Source organism: Citrus sinensis, chromosome 8, assembly GCF_022201045.2.
Source record: "Citrus sinensis cultivar Valencia sweet orange chromosome 8, DVS_A1.0, whole genome shotgun sequence".
Lineage (NCBI taxonomy): Eukaryota > Viridiplantae > Streptophyta > Magnoliopsida > Sapindales > Rutaceae > Citrus > Citrus sinensis.
The window spans coordinates 7,562,574-7,589,111 of NC_068563.1; the positions used below are offsets into that span (position 1 = coordinate 7,562,574).

The following is a 26,538-nucleotide window of genomic DNA, read 5'->3' on the forward strand; positions in this document are numbered from 1 at the left end:
TAAGATAGGAATTTGATCAAGCTTAATACCATAGTCTCTAAGGGTTTGTTTCATCCATAGAATTTGTGCACAACAACTACCTGCGGCAATATATTCTGCCTCAGTGGTTGAAAGTGCAACCGAGTTTTGTTTCTTACTAAACCAAGAGACAAGAGAATGGCCTAGGAAGTGACATGTTCCACTAGTACTTTTTCTATCAACCTTATACCCAGCAAAATCGGCATCCGAATAACAAGTTAAATCAATATGAGTTCCTCTAGGATACCAAAGGCCAAGATTAATAGTGCCAATTAAATATCGAAAAATGCGTTTGACAGCAAGCATGTGAGACTCTTTAGGGCAAGATTGAAATCTAGCACACAAGCAAACACTAAACATAATATCAGGACTACTAGCAGTCAAGTAGAGTAAGGATCCCATCATACCTCGATAAGTCTTGATATCAACTTCCTTTCCTTTCTCATATTTGTCCAGCTTGATGGTAGTACTCATAGGAGTGCTTTTTGCCGTTCCATTATCGTAGCCAAATCTTTTGAGTAGATATTTCACGTACTTGGCTTGGTTTATGAAAATTCCTTCCTCGTTTTGTTTGATTTGAAGACCAAGGAAGTACTTCAACTCTCCCATCATACTCATCTCAAACTTTTGGCTCATACATGATGAAAAATCTTTACACAATAACTCATTAGTAGAACCAAAAATAATATCATCAATATATATTTGAACAATGAGTATGTCTTGGTTCTTATGCTTAACAAACAGAGTTGTGTCCGCTTTTCCCATTGAGAAATCATTATCCAACAAGAAATTTTTAAGTCTATCATACCAAGCTCTAGGTGCTTGTTTTAAACCATACAAAGCCTTGGATAACTTATACACATTATCTGGAAATTTTTCATTTTCAAAACCAGGAGGTTGTTTCACATAAACTTCCTCCATAATGTATCCATTTAAGAAAGCACTCTTGACATCCATTTGATACAAAATAAAATCCTTATGACATGCATATGCTAACAACATCCTAATGGATTCTACCCTTGCTACAGGTGCAAAAATTTCATCAAAATCAATTCCTTCTTCTTGGTTGTAACCTTGAGCCACTAATCTAGCTTTATTTCTTACAACCACACCGGATTCATCCATTTTGTTTCTAAATACCCATTTAGTACCTATAATGGATTGATGTTCCGGATTAGGAACTAACTCCCACACATTATTTCTCACAAATTGATTCAACTCCTCTTGCATTATCATAATCCAAGATTCATCATTTTCCGCATCCGCAAAGGATTTTGGTTCAATTTGAGAAATAAATGCAGTATGCTCGCATGTGTTCCTAAGAGATGATCTAGTGGTAACACCTCGTGAGGGATCTCCTAAAATTACATCCTTAGGGTGAGAGGATACATACCTCCACTCCTTGGGGAGTGTTTCTGAAGTACCTTCATTTTGCTCTGCATTTGGTTCTTCATGATGTTCCTTTTGAATTCCAGATGGTGCGTCTTCTTGATTGTCATTTGATGCTTCTTCTTGTTGTTCTTCTTCTGCATTATCATCAACAATGACTTTCTCGGTAGAAGAGGGGTTAGTCTCATCAAATGTAACATGCATAGATTTTTCCACAACTAAAGTTCTTTTATTATAAACTCTATAAGCTTTGCTTGAATTTGAATAACCAAGAAAGATACCAACATCAGATTTTGGATCAAATTTACCAAGATTATCTTTTGTGTTCAAAACAAAACATTTGCATCCAAAAACTTTAAAATAACCAATGTTGGGTTTTCTATCTTTCCAAAGCTCATATGGAGTTTTATTAAGATTAGGTCTAATCAACACTCGATTTAAAACATAACAAGCGGTGTTGACGGCTTCGGCCCAAAAATACTTAGGCAAAGAGTTTTCATTCAACATGGTCCTAGCCATTTCTTGAATAGACCTATTCTTTCTCTCTACTACTCCATTTTGTTGTGGAGTCCTAGGTGATGAAAATTGATGTTCAATGCCAAAGTCATTACAAAAATTTTCAAATGAATGATTTTCAAATTCTCCACCATGATCACTTCTAATACAAGCAATAGAATAACCTTTTTCATTTTGAACCTTTTTATAGAAAATTCGAAATGCATCAATGGCATCATCCTTATTCGCTAAGAACAATACCCATGTGTATCTAGAATAATCATCCACAATTACAAATGCATAATATTTGCCACTTAAACTAGCATATCTAGAAGGTCCAAACAAATCTATATGAAGCAATTGAAGTGGTTTTGAAGTAGAGACAAGATTCTTGCTTTTGAAGGAAGTTCTGATTTATTTTTCAAATTGGCATGCTTCACAAATTCTATCTTTTTGAAAACTGATTTTTGGAAGACCTTTAACTAAATCATTTTTCACGATTTTTGAAATCAAATCCATGCTTGCATGACCTAATCTTCTATGCCATAACCAACCATCATCATGCAATGAGGAGAGACATTTTTCATATATAGATGCACAATCTATATTAATGGTATAGACATTAACACATCTATTTCCTACAAACAAGACTTTCCCATCACATGCATTCTCAATAACACATTTTGATTCATCAAAGATAACTCTATATCCTTTATCACATAATTGACTAATACTAAGCAAATTATGTTTCAAGTTTTCAACCAAACACACATTCTCAATGAGAGTAGAGGATACATTACCGACATTTCCAATTCCAATTATTTTTCCTTTTGAATTATCCCCAAACGATACATCTCTACCATTTTCGATCTTGGTAAAGCTTGAAAACCAAGAATAATTCCCTGTCATGTGTCTTGAACAACCGTTGTCCAAGTACCACTTATTCTTCTTCTTCTTTGAGCCCTGTAGAAAAAATCTCAAGTTTTAGGTACCCAAACTTTTTTGGGTCCTTGAGAGTTAGCAATGGTTCCTTTCGGAACCCAAACACATTTCATACCATAATATGCATTTCTCTTCACTGCACATCTATTTTTCATATGGCCATCTTGATTGCAATAATGACATACAATTTTATTGTTAATAGATGTATTCTTCACAAAATAACTCTTATAAAATTTTTGTTTCAAATTCGGTTTATAACCTATGACACTTTTGTCAAATACACATTTTTGTGAGTTTAGCAAATTGTCCAACATCTTTTGCCCATTTGTGAATTTTAGCACAATTTCATTTAGTTCATTGCTCTTCTTTCTAAGCATTCCATTCTCATTTTTCAAGTCATTCATGTGTGACTCTAAGTGCTCATGTGAAGTGCTAGAATTCTTAAATAATGCAATACTATCATGCAATGTTTTATTTTCTAATTCAAGGCATGTAATCTTTGCACTAAATGAATCATTTTCATTCTTAAGCTCTATCATCTTCTTTTTAAGACAAATATTCTTTTTACCAATCTTCATTAGCTCATCATGCAAATCATTAAAAACATCATGCAATTCATCATATGTAGGAAGAACACTTACCTCATCAAGTTCATCACATGATTCTTCCCCTATGGCCATGAGAGCTAAATTTGTCATTTCTTGTTGCTCATCATCATCACTTGTTTCCTCATCGCTATCATCCCATGTGGCCATCATAGCCTTCTTCTTGAATTTGTTGAGAAGAGGACATTCCGATTGTATGTGTCCGGGCTTCTTGCATTCATAACAAGTGATTGGCTTCTTCTTCTCCTTCTTATTCTTGTAGCCTTTAAACTTTCTCTACTCATTATTCTTCTTGTAAAATTTTCTGAATCTTCTAGCCAACATAGCTAGCTCCTCATCATCCATTTCGCTTTCCTCATCACTCTCACGTTTTGAAGCCTTGAGAGCAATGTTCTTCTTCTTTTCCTCATGCCCATTTTCAGCTGCTAAATCTTCTTCATATGAAATAAGAGAGCCAATTAAATCATCAATAGATAACACATTTAAATCCTTGGCTTCCTCAATGGCAGTTCTTTTTGGTCTCCATTCCTTAGGTAGAGACCTAATGATTTTCTTGACTTTTTTGCTATTTGAAAAAGTCTTTCCTAGGGCTCCTAGAGTGTTCACTATGTCCGTGAATCTAGTATACATAGAGTACACATTTTCATTTTGTTCCATTTGGAACAATTCGTATTATCGAGTGTACCTACTTATTTTAGATTCTTTAACTTGGTTCGTGCCTTTATAGACAACCTCAAGTTTGTGCCAAATCTCATTAGCACTTTCGCAACTAGACACTCTATGAAACTCTTTCTTATCTAAAGCACAAAACAAGGCATTCATGGCCTTGGAATTTAGAAAAGCTTTTCTCTTTTCGAAATCATTCCAATCCCGTGAAGGTTTTGGAATATCTTCTCCTACTTCATTTTTAGTCAAAGGCATGAAAGGACCATCATTAACGATTTCTCAAATCTCATAATCTAAGGCTTGCAAGTAAATTCTCATCTTAGTTTTTCAATATGGGTAATCGTTTCCATCAAAGTAAGGTGGTCTAGTGGTGGACTGCCATTCCCTAAATGTAGAATCATTTTGAGTTGCCATTGATCTTTAACTCTAGATGGTTAAATCTAAATAAAAGCACATTTCTCTGATACCAAATGAAATATAGGTGTGCAACCCAAGAGGGGGGGTGAATTGGAAATTTAAAAATAAACCTAGCAAATCCACACAACAAGCAATTTAATGCCTTAATAAAAATTGAAAGCAATAAGTTTAATAAAGGCACAATAATTAAAGAGTAATGGAGAAAAGAAACAAACACACGAATTTTTACGTGGTTCGGCAATCCCCACCTACGTCCACGTCTCCAAGCAATCCAAGCTTGAGGATTTCACTATCCAAGCCTTTCCGAAGCTTCAACCGATTACAATTGACTTCGAGGTGTCAATAAACCTTTACAATAAAGAGATTATCTCCCAATCTCTTCACTCAAGTGTCTCACACACTCAAACTTTTACAAATGAAATGAATAAATGAAAGTTACAATCAAACTCACTCAATGAGTAGATATTCAAAGATGAAGAACAATGAATGATTCAATGATTTGTGTTTTGCAAGTTGTAAGCTCAAGATATCACGTGTGCTTTTTGTTTTTGCTTGTTGGAGAGCTTCAAAATGAGTTGGATTTGAGTTCTTATAGCTTGAGCTCGAAAACTAGCCGTTACTCACATTCTGGGCTATCCGGTTTGCCGTTTTATGGAATCCGGTAAGCCGGATTTATGTTACCGTTAAGGCAAAATTCAAAATTTTGCCTAACCGGTTTGCCGGTTATGAAATCCGGTATGTAGTTTTCGTTCTGGATGCTTACTGCCCCGAATCTGGATTTTTGATTTTTAGAATCCGGTAAGCTGCTTGCTACAGTAACCTGCTACAGTGAAATTTTTCCTATATTTTTAATTTGACCCCAAAACTTTATAAAACTATAGTATGGCCCAAAATGTTATAAAAGTTTACAAATAGGTCCAATTTCAGAATTTTAAATAATGCTTTCTCAATCCCACAACTTTTTGAAATTATGACTTCACCCAAACTTTATGAAATTATAGAATGGCCCAAAAATATTTAAATAGTTTCAAATAGGTCCAAATCCAAAATTTAAAATACTATCAAAGATTTTAAAATTACTTTCATTTTAGTCCAAAATGCTTTAATTCCATAACATCATTTTCTTATAATAAAAGCACAATTCATAAATCTTTACTCAATAAATACATGTGGTTTGTTATCATCAAAATCAATATTTATAGCCATATAGGCTAACACAGGGTGTTCCTACTATCCCTTGAGGGACGTGCATGCGAGTGGTACAGGAAACTTCCTCGGGGGAGGATTAAAACCTTCGAGCAGATGTGCCAGGAATTTACAGAGCAGTTTCGTAGGGCAATGGCACCAGAAGATGACATGATGGAGTTGAAAAGCATGAAGCAGGGGGAACAAGAAACCCTTCAGGAATTCATCAAGAGGTTTCATCGTGTTGTCCTCGATTTGGGAGCCTTCAACCATCCTCAGGCATTAAGGGGATTGAAAGAAGGGGTGAAGATAGAAAGGTTGTGGTACAACTTGAGGAGCCCAGTTATTCAGACGTATGCAGCCGCATACGAGCAGGCTAAGAGGGACATTGAGATTGAAAAAGAAAAGGCAGCACGGATTAAGATAGACCAGCTAGAAGGGTTCGGAAAGAAAGAGAAGAAAGCATTACCAGGGAATGGGCCGATCAAGAGGAGGGACCACCAGGCCTCAGGTAGTGGTGCAGGAGGTCGGGTAACCGCTTACCAGCCTCATCAGAGGCCACCACAGTATCAGCGCAGCAGGGCGCAACCTCCTCGTTCCCCAGCTAAGGAGCCTTGGAGAAGGCATGACTCGGCATATAGTGGTCTTCATCAACACTCCCACGGTAGTAGAGGGAGGAGACGAGAAGCGCTGCCACCGCCTCCAACTCAGAATGGCGCAAATAGAGAAAAGGCAGTGCATATGATCGACTAGGACCAGGACTATAGGTGGTATACTTCCTTAAAGATGTCCCTGAACGAGGTGTACGAGGCCATAAAGGACCAGGGATTGCTGTACCTCCATGCCCCAATAACAAAGCTACCCAGCAGGAGGGATAGGGGACACTATTGTAAGTTCTATGGCACTCATGGCCATACCACTGCAGAATGCAGAGATCTCAAGACCCAGGTTGAAGATTTGGTGAGAAATCGGTACCTGGACGAGTTTATAGATGGGACTTTCCCGTAGTGGCCTCGACATGTGAAGGGGAGCAGAGTGATAGAAACTTGAGGCGCGAGTAGCCTGCAGTAAGGGTGATAGCTGGGGGCCCAACATTGACCGGAGATTCTAACAGATCGAGGAAGAATTATGCTAGATACGCTATGACTAGTAAAGAGGTATTCTTCAACACCCCAGCAGCCAAACGAGCAAGAGTCAAGCAAGTGCCAATCATGTGGACGAATGAAGATGAAGAAGGGATTCTATACCCCCACGAGGATGCTTTAGTCATCAAGGCTACTGTTGTAAGTAAGAAGTTTGACCGGATACTGGTTGATACAGGGAGCTCAGTTGATGTGTTATTTAAGTCAACTCTGAAGGAGATGGGAATAACAGACCGGAAGTTGGAGTACACCAATACCTCCTTGAAGGGGTTTGGAGGAGGAAAGCTAGTCCCTCTGGGCGTGGTCGGGCTGCCTATCACGATTGGGAGCTCGCCGATAGAAAGGACTATGATATTGGACTTTGTGGTGGTGGATGAAGAAGGTCCTTACCAGATGATCCTAAGTCGGCCATTTCTGAGAATGAGCAAAGCGGTACTGTCCAACCATTATTTGGCTCTCAATTACCAGGTGAATGGGGTAGTTGGAATGGTACGAGGAGACCAGAGAATCGCACGAAGCTGCTACTCCTCGGCAGCAAGGGAAGCAATGCAGATAACATCCCTTGATACTTGAGTGGAAAACAAGAATGGCTGACAAGAACCTGTAGAGGAGCTGGAGACAGTAAGCCTGGGACCAGAGAATCTGGGAAAAACGATCAAAATCGGGTCGAGACTTAAGGAAGAGCAGAAACAGGAGTTGGTGAAATGCTTACAGGCTCATGCAGATGTTTTTGCTTGGACACATGAAGACATGTCAGAGATTGATCCTGAGATAACATGTCATAAGCTGGCAATAAAGAAAGGTGCTCGGGCAGTAAGGCAGAAAAGGAGGTATTTCAACCAAGAGAGGGATGAGGCTATAAATGGCGAGGTGGAGAAGCTTTTGAGAGCAGGGTTCATTCGGGAAGTCAATTATCCTGAGTGGATATCGAATGTGGTGTTGGTAAAGAAGGAAAATGGCAAGTGGAGGATGTGTGTAGATTTCACAGATCTCAATAAGGCGTGCCCGAAAGACAGCTTTCCTTTGCCAAAGATCGACCAGCTAGTAGATTCAACAACTGGACACGGCCTGCTTAGCTTCATCAACGCGTTTTCGGGATATAACCAAATTCCCATGTACAAGCAGGATGAGGAGAGCATGGCTTTTATTACTAACCAGGGTTTATTCTGTTACAGGGTAATGTCATTTAGTCTTAAAAATGCTGGGGCCACGTACCAAAGGCTGGTGAATAAAGTTTTTAAGGCATTGATTGGGAGAACCATGGAGGTGTACGTGGACGACATGATAACCAAGTCGAAAATCCCGAAAGAACATGTCGGACACCTCGAGGAGACATTCGGGCTTTTGAAGAAGTATAAGATGAAGCTCAACCCAGAAAAGTGTGCTTTTGGGGTTGAGTCAGGGAAATTTCTTGGATTCATGGTGAGCCATAGGGGGATCGAAGCAAATCCCGAGAAGATCCAGGCAATCGTGCAGATGAGGTCTCCTCGTAGCCTGAAGGAGATGCAGAGCCTCACGGTGAGGTTGGCGGCATTGAGCCTATTCATATCCAAGGCTACTGATAAGTGTCAGCCATTCTTTTAAGTGATAAGGATGGGAAAGAAAACAGAATTGACCCCAGAATGCGAAGAAGCCTTCCAAAACTTGAAGCAGTACTTGCAGCAAGCACCTCTGTTGTCCACACCGAGGGATGGGGACAAGTTATTTTTGTATTTGGCGGTATCAGATCGGGCCACAAGTTCTGTTCTGGTGAGAGAGGAAGAAGAGGTTCAGTATTCGATATACTACACCAGCAAGGCTCTGCTCGACGCTGAGACCAGATACCCACCATTGGAGAAATGGGCACTTGCCCTTGTGGTTGCTGCTCGGAAGCTGAGGCCATACTTTCAAGCATTCCCAGTCTCGGTAATAACAAACCAGCCATTGCGTCAAACTCTGCACAAGCCAAATGCTTCTGGTCGGCTCGTCAAGTGGACTATAGAGCTGAGCGAGTTCGACATAGACTACAAACCCCGAGTAGCGATAAAGGTTCAGGCGATGGCCGATTTTGTAGCAGAATTCACAGAGCCCGAAATATGTTTGGACCAGCGAGATATTGCTACAGACAGCAACGAAGCCCGAGTATGGCAAATGTCTATAGATAGGTCATCAGGGGAGCAGGGATCAGGAGCAGGAATTATTTTGGAAGGCCCAGAAGGGGAGGAGATCTCTTATGCTGTAAAGTTAGAATTCGCAGCCACAAATAACCAAGCAGAATACGAAGACTTGATAGCAGGTTTGGAATTGGCTAAAGCAGTGAAAGCGGATAGAGTGAAGATCAGAACTGATTCTCAGCTGGTCGCAAATCATGTCAGTGAAAGATTTCAACCGAGAGAGGAGAAGATGGAGCAGTACTTGAAGATAGTTAGGCAGATGATTGGGAAATTTGAAGCAGTTGCGGTGATACAAATCCCCAGGGAGTAGAATAGTCGAGCAGATTATTTGGCCAGGATGGCAGCAGTAGTAGACCCAAAAATGCCAAAGTCGATCCCTTTGAAGGTGAAGTCTAGCCTGAGCATCGAGCAGAATTTGAGGGTGCTGCGGATAGAACAAAAATGCTCGTGGATGGACCCGATAATTTTATACCTTAGAGACGGGGTATTACCACCAGATAAACTGCGAGCTCGAAAGATTAGAGCCCAGGCCTCGAGATACACGATGATTGATAGGATACTATATCGACGAGGATATACGCTACCTTTCCTTCGGTGTTTGGATGAGGACGACGCGGACTACGTACTGAGAGAAGTACATGAAGGAATTTATGGAAATCATTCTAGTGGGAGCTCCTTGGCCCACAAGGTTCTAAGGCAGGGATATTTTTGGCCGACAATGCACCAGGATACGCAGGAGAAGACTATGAGCTGTGTAAGCTGCCAGAGTTTTGCGAGTTTCTCCAACCAACCATCAGAGAAGCTCACCTCTATGGCCTCCCCCTGGCCATTTGCTCAATGGGGAATTGATCTGATCGGCCCGTTGCCAAAGGGATGAGGAGCAGCAACACATACAATAGTTGCGATAGACTACTTCACGAAGTGGATAGATGTAGAAGCCCTTAGCAGGATCACAGAGAAGAAAACAACAGACTTTGTGTGGAGAAACCTGGTCTGTCGATACGGGATCCCTTATGCCTTGGTAACGGATAATGGCAGGCAGTTCGATAATCACAGCTTCAGGGATTTCTGCCAAAACCTCCGGATAGAATTGAAGTATTGCTCGCCTACTCACCCTCAATCTAATAGACAAGTAGAAGCAGCTAACAAGACCATCAAGAGGCTTTTGAAAACCAGGCTTGGAGAAAAAAATGGTGCATGGGTTGATGAGCTGTCAGGTGTTCTATGGGCATACAGGACAACCCACAAAATAGCAACTGGGGAGACACCATTCGCCTTGGCTTTCGAACATGAAGTGGTCGTACCAACCGAGATAGGAACGACCACGCACCGGACAGATAATTTCAATGAACAGGAGAACGATGAGCAGATGTGTTTGAATCTAGATCTGCTAATAGAAAAGAGAGAGCAAGCAGCCGAGCAATCAGCCATTTACCAGCAGAGGGTTGCTCGGTATTATAACCAGAAGGTGAATGTACGGCAGTTCAAGGTTGGAGATTAGGTGTTAAGGAGAGTGAATCAGGACACGAAAGACTCTGCTCAGGGAGTACTTGGACCAAATTGAGAGGGGTCATATAGGGTCAAGCAGCTAGTTGGACCCGGAGCTTACAAGCTGGTTCGCTCGGATGGCCGCGAAGTGAAATGCCCATGGAACGCAGCACACCTCAGGAAATATTTCCAGTAAGAATTGTCCATGTTTTCAAGTTATTTCTGTTCATGTTTGTTGTTATTTATTTTATGTCAAAGTAATTTCATGTAAGTTGAATCCTGCACTTAATGAAATGTCGAGGAATTTCATTCACTTGAAACTGTGAAAAATTTACTAAGGCATGCAAAGGCTCACCAAGTCTCAAAGCCTGTTTATGACGAGACCAGAAGCCAAGTGTGCCAGGATCTGCTCGACCACGCGAAGGCGTGCAGAATCCCAATCATTGAAGAATTTACTAAGGCATGCAAAGGCTCACCAAGTCTCAAAGCCTGTTTATGGCGAGACCAGAAGCCAAGTGTACCAGGATCTGCTCGACCACGCGAAGGCGAGCAGAATTCCAATCATTGAAGAATTTACTAAGGCATGCTAAGGCTCGTCAAGTCTCAAAGCCTGTTTATGGCGAGACCAGAAGCCATGCGTGCCAGGATCTGCTCGACCAGGCAAAGGCGAGCAGAATCCCAATCATTGAATAATATACCAAGGTATACAAAGGCTCGTCAAGTCTCAAAGCCTGTTTATAACGAGACCAGAAGCCAAGCATGCCGGGATCTGCTCGACCAAGTGAAGGCTAGCAGACTTCCCAACACTGGGAAAATTATCTAAGGCATGAGAAAGCTCGTCAACTCTCAAAGCCTCCTCTGTGACGAGGTTAGAAGCCAAATGGATAAATAAATTAAAATTCCAATGCGAGAAAGTAAATAAGAACAATTTTATTAAGCTCTTAAAAGTCTGCAATGCTGTTACATACAATGTTCAAAAAGCAATTACAACGCAAGACAAGTTCAGGAGGACGGCGGATCAGTAAGTTGAGTAGCTTCAGTTGGCTGGTCCACTTCAGGGGCAGGGGGGGTGTCACCAGTTGCGTCCGGGGGGGTACTCGCCTCACTAACGTCAGCAGGGACTACACGAGGAGGAGAGTTTTCCTCCTCAACCACGATTGGCTCCACCCCTTCGGCATCTTCCTTTACCGCCTCCCCGTCCATGTGTTGAGCAACACCAGCCGCAAGGTCATCCATCTTCAGATCAGGATGCTACTTCCCGAGGATGGCCATGATGCAACGATAGGAATGCTGAAGTCCCTGGTCGTACTGGTTGTCGGCTTTCTTCTCCAAGTTCTCGACTTGAACTCGGTGGGAATCGTAGAGAGATTCGAGCTGAGCTTCGTACATAACTTTCTGCCTTTGCAGCTCCTCCTTGACCTTAGTCAGCTATTCCTCGAGAGTAATGGCCTTTGCTTGAGCAAGAGATTCTTGCTCTATCAGCTTTAGATTCTCGAGATTCAAGTCTCCCGCTTTCTTCTCGACAACATCGGCTCTGGTCGTCGCCAATTGAATGTCCTCCTTCATCTTCCGGTCGTAACGGCCGACCTTGGCCTTATAATAAGTGGTCATGCAGCTGAGGTGGAAAGAGCTATACTGCATGGCCCCCACCAGCTCACCCAGGGTGCAGCCATTAAAGTCCTCCAGGTCCTTCTTGCTCACGAGTTTAGATAGCTCGTTGAGATAGGGGACCAAGTGTTCTGCTCAGTGGTCAGATAAACGAGATCTAGGCCCGACAGGAGGAGAAGAGGAAGCAGGATCAATGGCAGCTCCACTAGTCTCTCCGACTTTGGCAGGAGGAGGAGGTAGAGTCTGTAAGGGAGCAACCTGCTGCACGATGTTCACCCGCTTTGCAGTAGAAGCATCTTTATTCTGGTCCCACTTGGTCGTTGAAGGTCGAGAACGTTTCCCAGTCAGAGCCCCAATCACAGCATCCTCCATCTTGTGGCTAGGAGGCACCAAACAAGACTCGATCAAGTTGTAAGTAGTTATCAGCTCTCGGCTCGAGCAGGAATTGGCTAGTACAGCCTCGACCCGTTTGAGCGGGAAGTGAACACCCCAAGAACCTACAACACGAACAGACACTTGGTTAGAGACAAACCAGTAAAACGAGAACAATTATGGATACAAGACATCTAAAGCGAGCAGGCAACCTGGGACCACGAAACGGGGTGGGACGCGATAATCCTTCCCGTCAATTTGTGCAACTTGACCCCAAGGACTCCCAGCAAAAAAGAATTTTCTCTTCCAAGTCCCACCACCACCAGTTGTAAGATCAGTTATGGGTTTCCTGCTCTTGGTACTAGATTGAAAGTAGTACCAGCAGGCATCTTTGGGGCTGCTCTTTAGCTGGTACAAGTGCTTCACCTCATCAACCATGGGCTTGCTTTGGCAACATCTGTCCCACAATATGAACAGAACAGAGAGTACTCTCCACCCGTTGGGTTTCAGCTGACCAGGAGCCAGATTTAGCCCGTTAAGTATCCGGGCAAAGTAGGGTTGCAAGGGACACCTCAGCCCATACTTAAAGCTCTCCAGAAATAGGGTAACGTATCCCCTAGGAGGCCGGTTAGGAGTATCCTTCTTTCCTGGAATCTTAAGAGGTATTTCACCAGGAATGCTATACCTAAGCCGGAGGTTTGTGAGCTCGTCAAACGTGGTCGTGCACGTCATGTAATCAATGGCGTAATCCTGTGATAGGGCTCTGCCTCCTACTGTACTCTGCTCTTCTGGTCGTGATGTTCCTGAGGGGGACACCTCATCAGAATCACCTCCTCCATCCTCACTTAAGGTGTTTTCTGAGCCAGAAGATCCCTCCTCATCGTTATTTCCGCTCGAGGAGGTTGTTTGGGGGGACATCCTCCTAGCGCTAGTACCAACACTAGATCTAATGGGCTCTAAGTGGATCCCGAGGTCAAAGGCAAGATTGGTGTGCAGACTAGGCAGGAAGTCTAACTCATCGTCATCAACCTCAACGATTTTCTCTTTACCCTTGGACATTCTCTAAGCTATAACTAGAGCAACACCACCAAATACTACCCAAGCAAAACAGAAAGAAATTATATTATCTATAACTATCCGAGACCGAGGAGATAGAAGTAATACCTGAAGAAATGACTCAGTCGGGGAGAGACATGGATGGAGGCTTTTGTGCCGGAGCTTCTTCACCGGAGAGACAGGGACAGAGATGGAGTAAAAGACGATTTTTGCTTTTGATGAGTCTCGGGTTTCCTGATGAAGTACAAACTCTTGGGTTGCCAGCATTTAACAGCACCAAATCCCGAGGGTCTCGTAACCGTCGGTTTGAAATTCAAATAGAGGGGTAGATTTCTGCCACATCACCTCGTCCGCAATTAAATGCGACACGACTCTTGGCAGCCTTTTTCCTATCCCGCGCAAGCAAGAACTTTCAAGTTTCTACTGTCGGCTTACTACGTTACCCAACACCAGAAACTGGGGGACCGGTGTTTGTGGGATACGCTTCGACGAAGACCAGCAGTGATGAGCAGACATCTGATAACAGGGTTCCTCGAGTAGGTATATCTTGTAAGAGTCTGGTATCCGGGGAGCAGGAACAGGAATATCCTGCTCATCCACGAGGCCAATCTCTTGTTGGAAGCATAAAGCCATTCCTGCTACATTCCTGCTAAGGGTTGAGTCGAGGAGACCTGGTCAACGACAGTTGGCAAGGCGTGTTCTCCAGTCCGAGAATCAAGGCACGAAGGCCATGCAACCACCCACGACTACGGAAATGGGGCATCCACTTTCGAGAGGTGGGAGGATAACAAGCGCGAATGGAGGGAAGGCCTGAGTTCAGAAGTGGCCTATAAAAAGGTAGCCAACGAAAGTAAAAGGGTTAGCAATTTTGACATTATAACAGAGATAAAGAAAGCTCTAAAGAACAGAAACTACAGAAAAGCCATAAGATTTGTGGCTAGCGTTCCCAGAACCTTCATTTCTGACTTGAGCGTCGGAGGGTTTATGCCGGGGAAACAACCGGCGTACTCTGACCTGCTTCTGTGTACGCAGGAACTTTCGGAGAAGAAACCTTACGAGGAGAGATCCTGATCGTGGTAGAGTTAGTCGAGCAGAGGTCCTGGTCTTGGTAGAGAAGGCAACCAGAATCTCGCATCAACAATCAATGGTTATCCTTCACGATCTGTGAGCATACGCAACAATAGATGTCTTATGTACATGTTCCTAATCAAAGAGTCAGTAAGGTTCTGAACTACTTATGTCAGCATTCGACGCCCTACCGGACCATTTGTAATATTTATAGCTGGTCATTGAGTGGCTTTTATATAATATCTATAGTAGGACCCGCCATTCATTCGCGTAGACACTTCTTGAGAAATTAGAGGACATCACTCACTAGCAGGACGTCTACCAACAAACTTACACGTTCAATCACTCGAAATTTCTTAAAGATGAGTTGAAATACAGAACCATGTCATGATGCGGGTGCCAATGTCTGTTGGCAAACCCCACAAAATGCCTCTGATCATCACTTTTTTCTATGCTCAATAGATTTTCTAGGACACTGTTTTATCTATAGATACATACACACAATACATCATGTCACACAATCAAAACCAAATCCTCATCACCTTCTCTATCTGCAATCATTGCTTTCTTCTGGTTGATGTCGAAAAACGACCTCAACAGCTGAATTTGTTTCTTTAGGGAAACTACAGCACGAATCCAAGCTCAAACGCCAATATGACCGTAATTTTCTGTACCTGTCAACCAGAAAACACGGTTAGGATACGCTGGTGGGGTTCCGGCGTAGACCCTCCGATGCTTAAGTCATAAATTGCGTATAAATAGATAAAAATGAGAGGGAAAATTGTGAATGGGTTTAAAAGAAAGGAATTTTCCGATAAAGGAACTAAAAATCTGGTCTGCCCCGTTAAGGCTCTTAGATAGGTCACTTATAGAGTTTTTGGTTCATTTTTGCTAACCCCCTCACCTGATGCGCTCTTCAGTTTAAATAGACTCTTCGTCGTGTACAGTTACCTCCTTAACTTCAGCTCGCTTTCTTCAGCAATTGTAAGTGGTTGTCAGTTGGAGGTGGTTTAAATAGATCGTGGCACACAACTTCCCTATAAATTAGGCCACGTTCTCTTAACTAGCAATTTTCCATGTCAAGTTAATTCTTAGGTCGGACAAGAGAATTTCAAGGTTGGATTACTTCACTTTCAGATCAAACAGATGAATTTCTCAATCGCTCATATAGCGTTGAGGTTGTATTCTTAAACTAGGTCATTCACATAGATCTTAGGTCGTACTTGTAAACCAGGTCGCCAACGTAGGCTCCAGGTTGTACTTATGAGGCCAACTCAACAACAATAAGTTGTGAGTAGATTAGGATCGACTATATTTTAAGACACTATTAGAAAAATCCAACCCAACACTTCTCTCCCAAGTAATTTTTTTATCTTCATCGCCATTTTCAAAGCCATGGCAATTCGTTTTCCAAGTGCTTTAAATGCTAAGCACATTCTGCGCCAATTAAAGCTGTTAGCAAATCAAGCAGCAGCAACTGCTTCGGTGTCTGCAGATGTGCCTAAAGGCCACCTAGCAGTCCTATGTTGGAGAGAGATCACAAAAGAAGAGATTAATCATTCCTGTATCATTCTTGAATCATCCTTCATTTCAAGAATTGTTAACCAAAGCTGGGGAAGACTTCGGATACTATCATCCAATGGGTGGTCTCACCATTCCCTGCAGAAAAGATGCCTTCATTAACCTCACTTCTCGCTTGAATTGGTCATAATGCTAGCTGCTCTTAAGCAATGAGCGATTACATGAAACTTTTGTTAATTCTTGTACAATTTATTTTTCTTTGTTAAGGCTGTAGATTGGATCAAATGGGGAATGTTACCCATATGAGAGCTGATTATTAGTTTTATACTACAATTTTTGTCAGAGTTTGTACAATGAAAATTCTTAGTATCATTAAATATATACAGCTGTTCTTTTACTTCCATCATAATGAGTATGTTTTAATCCAACTCCTACAAATGACCATAACCTAATATCAATCAGAATCTGCTTTTAAAATTCGATCAAATTCTAGGGTGAGTTGTGTGTGCCTTGTCTGTCCTCACATTGTTTTCGAGGTCCATTCGAGCTTTCCTGCGTGTTATCGAAGTATTTTCTTTGAATTTTTAGAATTGGGCATGGGCTTGAACTATGGTTTTTTGGGCTGGGTTGTATATATATATATTTTTGGTAATAATTGTAATGTGTCAATATGAAAAAAAAAAAATTGATCTACAGGAATACTTCTCCATAGGAATACTTTTTATATATATAACCACTATATAGTCATAAAAAATTTTGATCCTAGTTTAAGCTAATTATGAATAAGAATAAACTCTACATTATAATAATTTATAATTTTTTAAATCCCATCTTAAAAAACTTACCTCTTTATAGTAATAATTATCTATACATTAAATTAAAAGAACTTGTCTTCACATAGCACAGTAAGAAAATGATAGAAAAATATTAAAGAGAGTGCAAAAGTTTAAAGACTCTAAAGATTATTTTTTATATCTGCATAAAAAAATTTACTAGTTCTTTGAAACCATGTAAACCACTCTATCAATGTCTTTACATTGAATTTGATATGCTCCATTAATAAATTGTAACTACACCTCTATTATGTCATAATCTATTTATAGTAATAAATTAGTTTGGTCCCAACATTATAATTACAAAGAGATTTTATCGTAATACCTAAAAAAAAAAAAAAGAGTTTGAAGAAAAAAAAAAGCAGAAAAGGAATTAAGAAAATAGGAGGATTTAAATTCTTCTTTTAGAAGATTAAAGAGTTGAGTTGCCAATCAATCTAACTAAGAGATTGTTGAAAGTTCATTATCCCCAAAAAAAAAATGGAAAGTAAATTAAATGTTTTGGCCTCATTATTGTCCCATGTCGTCAAAAGCGCATACTTTTTAAGAGCTAATGTTTCCTATAGTTTTAGTGATTGAGTTAAAATTTAACAATGTATATCATTATTTTCATTTATTTTAAATGGATCAAGTAAATCAAGATAGAAATATTTCACCAAAATTGTGGGGACAGGTAAATTGAAATACACCCAATTCTGCAAAAACAATTGGCAGCGATCAATTCAAAGCATGCATAAGAAGCGGACAACAGCCTTGTTTTATCAAAAAATACAAGTGCCAAAAATAGTTATTACAAACTTACAATGGCCATCCATTGCCCCGTTAGTCGGAATAATGAAGCGTATATAAGAGCAACAAAGGCATGGGAATTAACAAGAGAAATTGAATCTCTCTAACTTGATAATAAATTTAATTTGATTGGATTGATATTGATTGACATTGAAATCATGGGGAAGAACATGCTTATTTCGATGTTGATCATGTCAATGCTATTGAATGTAGCCGTTGGATTCCTCGATCCACTCAAAAATGTTGCAAACCGTATGTAATAATTAATCAACTGTCCTTAATTAGAGTACTTATTGTGTTTTGACTTCGTATATTCAATTAAATTTTATATATGCAAGAGTACTAATTTTGAAGTTTTTTCAAATTGTGTTTTTTCAAATATTATTTCAGAGGCACAAAAGGAGGTAAAGGACATTGCTAAGCAGGCTTTTGGCAGAAAGACAATGGAGAAGAATGGAGAAGTACAGATGGGTGCTGGTGATTTTGATCAGGGTCAAAAGAATGCAGGGAAAGTAGACGAGTCTAAATTCTTTTTTAACCCTCTTGATCCTATTGGTAATTTCAATCGAGGTATGAATGTTTATTGCAAATGGGGCAATAACAATTTTTAATTAATCAGCTGGTGATTGTGAACTCCTATGCATTGAGTTTTTTTTTTCTTTTTTCTTTTTAATAGTATATTGAAGTCTGTCCGTCCTGATGAGGGAATAAATATTTTTGCATATTTTCAGAAGGCGGCAAGGTCGTCATTTCCAGAAAGACAATGGAGGAGGATGATCATGACTGCGATAATGATAATGAAAGCGAAAAAAATGCAGAGAGCAATGAAAGTGAAAATGGGGATAGTGATGATACTAATGACGCTGGTGATAGTGATGAAGGTCAAGATATTAAGGAGATCATGGTAAATGCGGCTAGAAAGTGAATTAATCAACACGCTATCTGAAGGAATTACAAAGGTGATTCGAAATTACAGTGTACCTTAGTATTTATTTGCTTACTCCTTGTAATTGGGTGCCTGAGTGGCTTCCGTGGAGATACCGACGGTTACTTATATGTTCCAATCAAAATAAATAAATTTATTATTTTGTTCTTTTAATATATGTTGCCAGTGAGGTGTTGACTGCTTTTATTTTCTTTTTTTGGGAAATTGTTGAGTTTATTTTTTTGGGGGCCGGGGGGGGGGGGGGGGGGGGGGCTATAGTACTTCAAAACTGGTTTCACACCACATTATTAATCTGTAGTGACATGAAAAATAATAGGATAATTTCAAGGTTCGTTTTCCCGAGTACATGCTTGAACTAGTTGCAATAGCAGCTAGCTGTAATGTTTGATAACTGAAAAATTATAATGCTCCATTGAATGAAAGGTATATAAATCGACCAATAAGCCAACAGAAATGGAAAATTTTCAGTCAAGTGATTCATTACATTTGAGTTTGTTTGCAGCTGAATTGCTTGCTGCAGGCGAAGACTGTAGAAGAATTTTCTTCATTTGAACAACACCAGGCAAACGGAAACCCATGATTTTGTTTAGGAGTAATGATACAGCCAAAAACTCTTATACAAACTTATTTTGTACAAACTGACATGATATTAATTCATTGGTTGAATGAAAATATAAATTAATAAAACAAATCATGTGGGCCAGGTGATATTTAATTCAACCAATCTTATCATGCCACATCAGTTTATACAAAATAAGTTTGTACAAGAGTTTGTGGCTGTATCATTACTCTTTTGTTTAGACTTAGATAAAACTAGAAATGAAACTCAAAAAGAAATTAGGCCTCAAGGGGATTTTCAATTGATACTTGAGACTGAAGGATTAAGACTTCTGCTGCTTGTAAACTCTCAATGCTTTGTGTATATATAGATGGAACAGTCCCTAGGAAACTTTCTGGTCCACAATGCGAATGGTGGAGAGACAATAGCCAACGAGGGATTACATGGTTTTGTCTTCCAACTCATTATCGAAGTCTAAACTTAGGATTAATCAAATTGCCTGCAGAGATAGAATTGGATAGCTGAGTAACCTGTCATTTTAAGCATACCAAGTCTCATTGCAACTACTAAGACATGCTTGGGCCATTGAACTACTCCCTCACAATGTTAAGAAAACATGTCACATGGACAATTTGTTGATGAGATTAGCATCTATTAGAACACATGCATAAAAGAATATCGATGATGGGTCCTGAAACCTTGCTAAGCACTAGCAATCATATCCAGAGTTAAAGTTGACTGTATTTCAACCCTAACTCATTTCACAGTGTTGGCAAGAAAGTGAAATAAACTTTGAAATGAGCAGCATCAAATTTATATACAGGTCCCACACCTGTTATAACATAATGCATCAACCTGCCAGATATGAAACTCACTTAAAGAATCCCCAGGTTATCCGGTTTGATTTATGAGTGACCAGTTTGAGGGTGCCTCCAAATTTTTACTGGCTAAATGATCTCCAGCTATTAGATGTTACCTAAGTGGACCAAGCCAATACTTTCCTAGTACATTATCAATTCGTGATTATCACATGGCTTGTCTTTCTAGTCGTCATCTGCAATAGTGACTCAATGACAATTGAATTATTGTGATCAGCGTCAGACCCTTTCTTAAAAGACAGATGAACCACTTGAATTTGAAAAAGAAAATAAAAAAAGGAAAAAAAAATGCTTGATTGCTTTATCACAGTACTGTGTAACTTCTCGAATTTGGGATATTCTTGGCTTATTTTAGGCCTTACCTTCCTGTATATGCAAGTTTATATCTTGTTTATTTATTTTTTCTTATGTCAGAAGAAAAGAAATACGAAACAGATAATACTGGTAGTTTTGACAGAGCTAGCATGGTAAAGGTGCCAGTGCAAAGCAGCTACCGTATATCCTGGAAATAAACATTCTGCCTTCTGTTAAATGGATCAAAGTGATCAACTTACATAGACAAGCCCATGAAATACAAATGAAACATCCCTACTTCTTAGTTCTTACCCTCTTAAGGCCATTAATGTCGCCTAAATGCATCATTATCGTCCACGATGTCTATCGTTAAAGATGCTTGATCATCTTCAGGGCCCCATTACTTAAAAGGAAAATGCTATTTGAACGTCAGCAAGACAACGTAAATAATACTGTTGTTTGGTATGCTACGTTGTTACTGTGTATGAATAGCATCCATATTTTTGTCTTCCTGCTATTTTACTACTGTTCAAATACCAGTGATCTTATTTAAAATATTGCATTTTCCAAGTTCAGCTAACTCAACTTCCAAGTACAAGTCATGGTATTACTAATTAAATCCATCATTAAATGGTCAATCCTTTTCCAAAAAGCAACACTGTAGCATAAATAATGCTGTGGTTTTGTATGCTACAGTTTTGCTGTGTATGAAGAGTATCCGTATTTTTGTCTTCTTGCTATCTTACTACTGTTCAAATAACAGTGTTTTCCAGGTTCAGCTAGCGCAACTTTTAAGTAGAAGTCATGGTTTTACTAATTAGACCCATCATTAAATGGTCTATCCTTTTCCAAAAAGAAAGTGACATGATTAAGTAGGTGAATTGTTCAAGTGATGAATGAGCTCAGAACAACGATTGGCAGAATTCAAAATTTCAGGTTAATAGATCTGAACATGGTTTCTGAGTGCTACGATGGGAAAGTGAGACATAATGGAAGTTGAATTTAATGTCTCAGGTACAAGAAAAATTCAACACTTTCATAGATTATGAGTTAAATTCGTTGGAAGAAAATGAACCGTGCAGAAAAATTTGACAAGCAATTTGTTCAAGGAAACATAGAAACAGAACAGAATTGGCAAGAAAGAGATGCTTAAAAGAAATGTTGTTGAGAAAGAATCATATTGAATACAAATACGACTAAGTTTACATGGATTGAAGCAAACGATCACAATGAAAACCTATACTACAAAAAATTTGTAATCGAGGCAACGGAGCAGAATTGTTAGTAACATCCAGGTTAGCTATTTCCAGATCTTCTGAATGATGTTTCCTGAGGCCTACAAACTGCAAGTGAGATCAAAAAATACTTGTTCGCTGCATGGGATTGTGAGTACCCCCATAGGATGATCAAACCCGAACTCTTCTCCAGCCTGACTTAGCAAATTCTGAAATGAAGGATGCTTCAAGTGTGAAATGGGAACCACAAATCTTTTCTTTTCAAATTCTCCAATATAGACAGCGAAGTGTCCCTTGGGTACAGTTGCGGCCTCAGAAGCCATAAAAGCACGCCTTAGAGCCTGTTTGGCATTAACAATCTTGGGAAATCGGATAGCCATAAGTCTATATTTCTAAGTGATGAAAAGGATGAAAATGTTTTGCAGAGTAGTATTGATATGAAAGACGTAGGAAAGCAGTAGAACCTTGTGAGTTGCTATCTATTGAACCTGTATATAAATAGAGAAAATTTTCTGCAAACGGCCTACAATATAATGAAAATGGGGTCAAACAAAGGGCATATGCTGCAAAGATCACATGTTTCTGCTTCCCAACCAATGATAAGGTTTGAGCAGGGTTTGTACTGAGATTTGATTGAAACTCATTGTGGCCTACCAACAAGTGAAATAAGTGATGACAATGATTTCATATTAGATATTATCGTTGTTTCGTGGCCTGTCGGTCACAACTTCGGATCATTTGCTAAAATCTTTTGACGCAGTCATATGTGGAAAACTTTGAACAAGGCTTCTGGTAGTTAGACATTTGGTGCTGCCAGGACCGGAAAAGTCAAGCAATTAATCAGCTCATAGGATAGTGTTTCCTGAACTTGGACTGCATTTAATGAAATGATATGTCCATTGGAAGCAACAAAGAAACCTATCAGAACTAGCCAAGGCTTGGACAAATTTACACACACAAAAAAAAAATTCATTTCATTGACCATTTGCAGTATTCTAGCTAATTAATTGACAATATGTGGATAATCACGCTGCTCAATGCTCAACTTTTCGGGAATTTTCTTGTCAACTATGTTATTAGAAACAAAGTCTGTTGCTGATAACTTACTGTGTTTGACTCACAGCATTCCCAGTGCATGCCAATAACTATTTTGATATTATATTGTGGTTCCTAAAAAGGAACAAAATAGTATATATCTCCTCATCTAGATAAGTTAGATTAGTATATAGGTTAGTATATGTCTAGTTCAAATTGGTTGCGCTTGTTTCAGCTCATCTGAGCTTTAATGACTTGTTTTCTCTTTTTTCAGTAAACACTCTATTATTGAAAAGATTTCGCCGTTATTCTTGAAAAACAGTTAGTCTCATTCAACCTTTTGAAATAGCAAAATATTAGGTTGAGTATCTTAAACAAAGTTAATTAGGTCATTATTGCATTACAGCTTATAATTTAAATGAATACCCCACGTTTTTTAAAAGTGAATAAGAAAACAGAGACATGTCATTCCTTGTGTCATCACCACTAGGCAATTTGCCAAATTTCTTTTACAGCTGTAGAGAAACTTTCTACCTCATGCTTCATTAATGCAACCACAAGCAAGCTGGGAGAGTCTGTGAAATACATTTGAAGCATTCCTTACTGAGCCATACTGCAGCTAAACCTGCATGAAACTAGCAAAGTTCTATAGCTAAGATCCTACTAATTGAATGAAACAAATGTATCTTTGCAGTGGAAAATTTGGGATTATGTTTAACAACTTTCGGTGACCTTTGTGGAAAGTTACTAGAGATGCTGCAAACTGATTACATGCACTTGGTCCAGTGGAGGATGTTCTTATACAGGATGCTGACACTTCGACACTTTTGCAGATTTTGATGTAATTTCTTTGTGACAAAATTCATGTACTTGTGCACTGACGCTATAAATTAAAGCAGAAGCACAAAACAGAAAATGTATTTCATCATCATCGACCAAAAGTTGAAGGATATTTTGTATATGAGAATATGGAGTTGAGTTGTGCTTCTTCTGGATCCAATCATACAGAAAGGGTTTGCTGGAAGCTAAATCGTCTAATACGTGATGAGTGTGGTGAGGAATTAAAATAAACACTAATACTGGTAAGGAAAACAAAAACTCAATTGCTTTTAAAGAGACAGTTTTCGTTCAACTGATTTCCAAGAATATGACATAAAAGGAAACAGTATCCATTTTCTATCCTACTGCAAGTACATTTCCCCTTTTCAAGGAAGAAAAAGTAATAATAACACCACAGGGAAAAAAAAAAAAACAATGTTCAGGATATAGGCATATGCCTACTCTAAAAAATTGTATTCAAGGATCAATGTCAGTATCCTTTAATTCTCATTGCTTTTTTAACCGGGAAATGAGATCTATGAAGATATCTTCGTTGCAGGGAATTGTGAGACCACCCATTGGATGATCAAATCCAAATTCTTCTTCAGCTTTGACTCAACAAGTCTTGGAATGAGGACTGGATCAAGTATGATACAGGAATCATGAATCTCTTCATCTCGTTTTCTCCTACATAAACTGCAAGATAGCCTTTAGGGACTTCTGCAGTTATTGTAGCCGATTGGGGTCTATTATAAGGATACTTTCGAAGAATTTTCTTAGCATGAATAACACCAGGGAAACGGAAACCCATGAGTTGATTTGATAAAACTAGAAATGGATTTCAAAGAAATTGAAAATGAAGGTAACTTTTAGTACTTGAGATGTTAAGTTGTGACTTGGGTTGCTTAAAAACCCAATCATATGTATATATAGATGAATGCATTGAATGGTCTACGAGAACTCTTCTGGTATCTGGAGGGTGTGTGAAGAGGCATTTTGGATGCAGAGACATTAGTTCGTGAGGGAGCACATGGTTTTGTCTTCCAGCTCATTATCAGATTTTCAAGCAAAATTTATCAAAAAGCAAACATCATGCCCTATTACATTTGCAAAAACAAATAATATAATTAGGACCACTTGTAAATCATAAATCTTTTGAGAGTTGAGTACCTTTTCAATTTAAGCATAGTGCCAGCTAGCTAATGGCTTGCATTTGGACATGCTTGTGACATTGAACTTTTCCTTCACATGCACATTACTAGTCATTCAGGCTGCCTTTAAAGCAAATCGGACCTATCTGATTCTGTATGGCATCAATTTGCGAGACAAGCCACCTGGAAGCTCACTCGAACTATGCCCTACTCTCAGTCCTCACCAATATCAACTAGTACCCTAATGTACCAGGCTACAAACGAGCTATATATAACCAAATTAATTACATACATCTGAAAACCCACTGGAATCTAAAAACTTCACACACTATAATGGATTAATTTGCCAGGCAAGGCCGCGTAAAGTTCAGCTGAAGCATTCAAGCATGCCCTACTTTGTGGGTTCAATCACCGCCTGCCTGATTACGCAACATGCCACTATTACAGTGACCGCTCTCCCTCCAATATCTATTTTGAGTGATAAATAACCATTTTTGGGGGCCCACCAGCTGGATCACTCAGAAAAAATGTTCCAAATTTATACCTGCAAATGATCTTCTGTTAACCCAAATGAATAGGTATTTGCCTAGCTAGTAGATTAACTAATACTGAATTGTCACACGGTTCATTTTTCTTGTCTTCCTCTAGTACTTGTTAATGATTTTTCACATGGTTTAAAAAGAGCCCTTAATTGAATCATTAATTTATATGAACAATAGTGACATAGTTAGCTAGGTAAATTACTGTGGGGGATCTGCAGTAGACCAAATGAATAAGAATAAATTTCCAAGTTAAAAGTTTCAACAAACTTTTTTGAATTATATATTTTAAGATTGCTATAATCAGTGGCGGTGCTAGGAATTATTTTTAGCAGGGTTAAGTTCAAATAGTAATTTAATTTAAGAAAAAAATCAACAAATACATATATCAAAATAAAAAGTCGTCAAAATATTTAATTCAATACACTTATAATTGTCCTTAACAAGGTTTCATATGTTGAAAACGTTGAAGAATAACATCATTGTCAAGACTACAAAATATATATTTTTCTATATATACAACAAGACTATCATTAAACCATTGATCTCCCATCCGATTTCCCAGATGATTTTTCACAAAATTCATTACTGAAAATGCACTTTCTATTGTAGTTGTAGCAACTGGTAAAATCAATAATAATGTCACCAATAAATAAACTAATGAATATAATTTATCTTTCTTAGTCTCAACCAATTTTCTTGCTAGCTCACCAATCCTTTTCAATCCTGAAAATTTGTTCTCAGAACCCACATCCATAATGTAAACATCAAGTTGAGTTTCAAGTGCCACAAGATTAACTGGAGAAAAATATTTGGATAGAACTCAGCAAGCCGAAGTAGTTTCTGTTTATCAAAAGTTGCAAATGAGTCATTAAGGCATAGACATGCCACACAAAGAAGCAACTCAATATTTGTCTCATTGAAACGATTGCTTAATTCTTGAAGTTGCATGTCCAAAATTGCATAACATAATTCAACACGAAAACGATGCAAATTTTTTATCTTTTGAGCCTTACTTTGTGATCTCCCTTGAGTTCAAAACAAATGATCCATATTAGGAACATTAATATCATGCTTCACACAATCAAAAGAAGTTTCACCAAGTAAAGATTCCCATCTATTCTCTCTCTCTCTCTCTTTTTTTTTTTTGCAAGTTTCTCGTATACATTTCAATTATTTTCATAGCATTCACAATGTCTTGATCCTTTTTTATAATGCTTGTGATAACTCATGTGCAAATCTAAGTATTTTTTTTTTCATTAACAACAAGCTAAACACAAATTCAAATGATTGCATGCACTTCAATAACATTGTAGCTTGAAATCTTTGTTCATA

At 39.1% G+C, this 26,538-nt stretch overlaps 3 protein-coding genes and 2 pseudogenes across 3 annotated transcripts; 3 read left to right on the forward strand and 2 right to left on the reverse strand.

The window, feature by feature from the left end:
- The first annotated feature begins 9,349 nt into the window (after nt 1-9,349).
- LOC127899263 (uncharacterized) lies at nt 9,350-10,513 on the forward strand. The gene is made up of 2 exons (XM_052432602.1): nt 9,350-9,873; nt 10,069-10,513. The coding sequence occupies exons 1-2, from the start codon at nt 9,350-9,352 to the stop codon at nt 10,511-10,513; spliced, it is 969 nt and encodes a 322-aa protein (XP_052288562.1).
- A 5,486-nt stretch (nt 10,514-15,999) lies between these two features.
- On the forward strand, nt 16,000-16,315 carry LOC112496674 (auxin-responsive protein SAUR22-like; annotated as a pseudogene).
- Nucleotides 16,316-17,849: 1,534 nt separating this feature from the next.
- Nucleotides 17,850-18,848, forward strand: LOC112496675 (uncharacterized). Its single transcript, XM_025094071.2, has 3 exons — nt 17,850-17,999; nt 18,138-18,317; nt 18,479-18,848. Exons 1-3 carry the CDS (start codon nt 17,906-17,908, stop codon nt 18,670-18,672), a joined length of 468 nt encoding a protein of 155 aa, XP_024949839.2. The 5' UTR covers nt 17,850-17,905; the 3' UTR covers nt 18,673-18,848.
- A 2,690-nt stretch (nt 18,849-21,538) lies between these two features.
- LOC127899451 (auxin-induced protein X15-like) lies at nt 21,539-22,263 on the reverse strand. Its single transcript, XM_052433020.1, has one exon. The coding sequence runs from the start codon at nt 22,037-22,039 to the stop codon at nt 21,761-21,763; it is 279 nt and encodes a 92-aa protein (XP_052288980.1). The 5' UTR covers nt 22,040-22,263; the 3' UTR covers nt 21,539-21,760.
- Nucleotides 22,264-23,774: 1,511 nt separating this feature from the next.
- LOC107174957 (auxin-induced protein 15A-like) lies at nt 23,775-24,508 on the reverse strand (annotated as a pseudogene).
- Nucleotides 24,509-26,538: the final 2,030 nt, after the last annotated feature.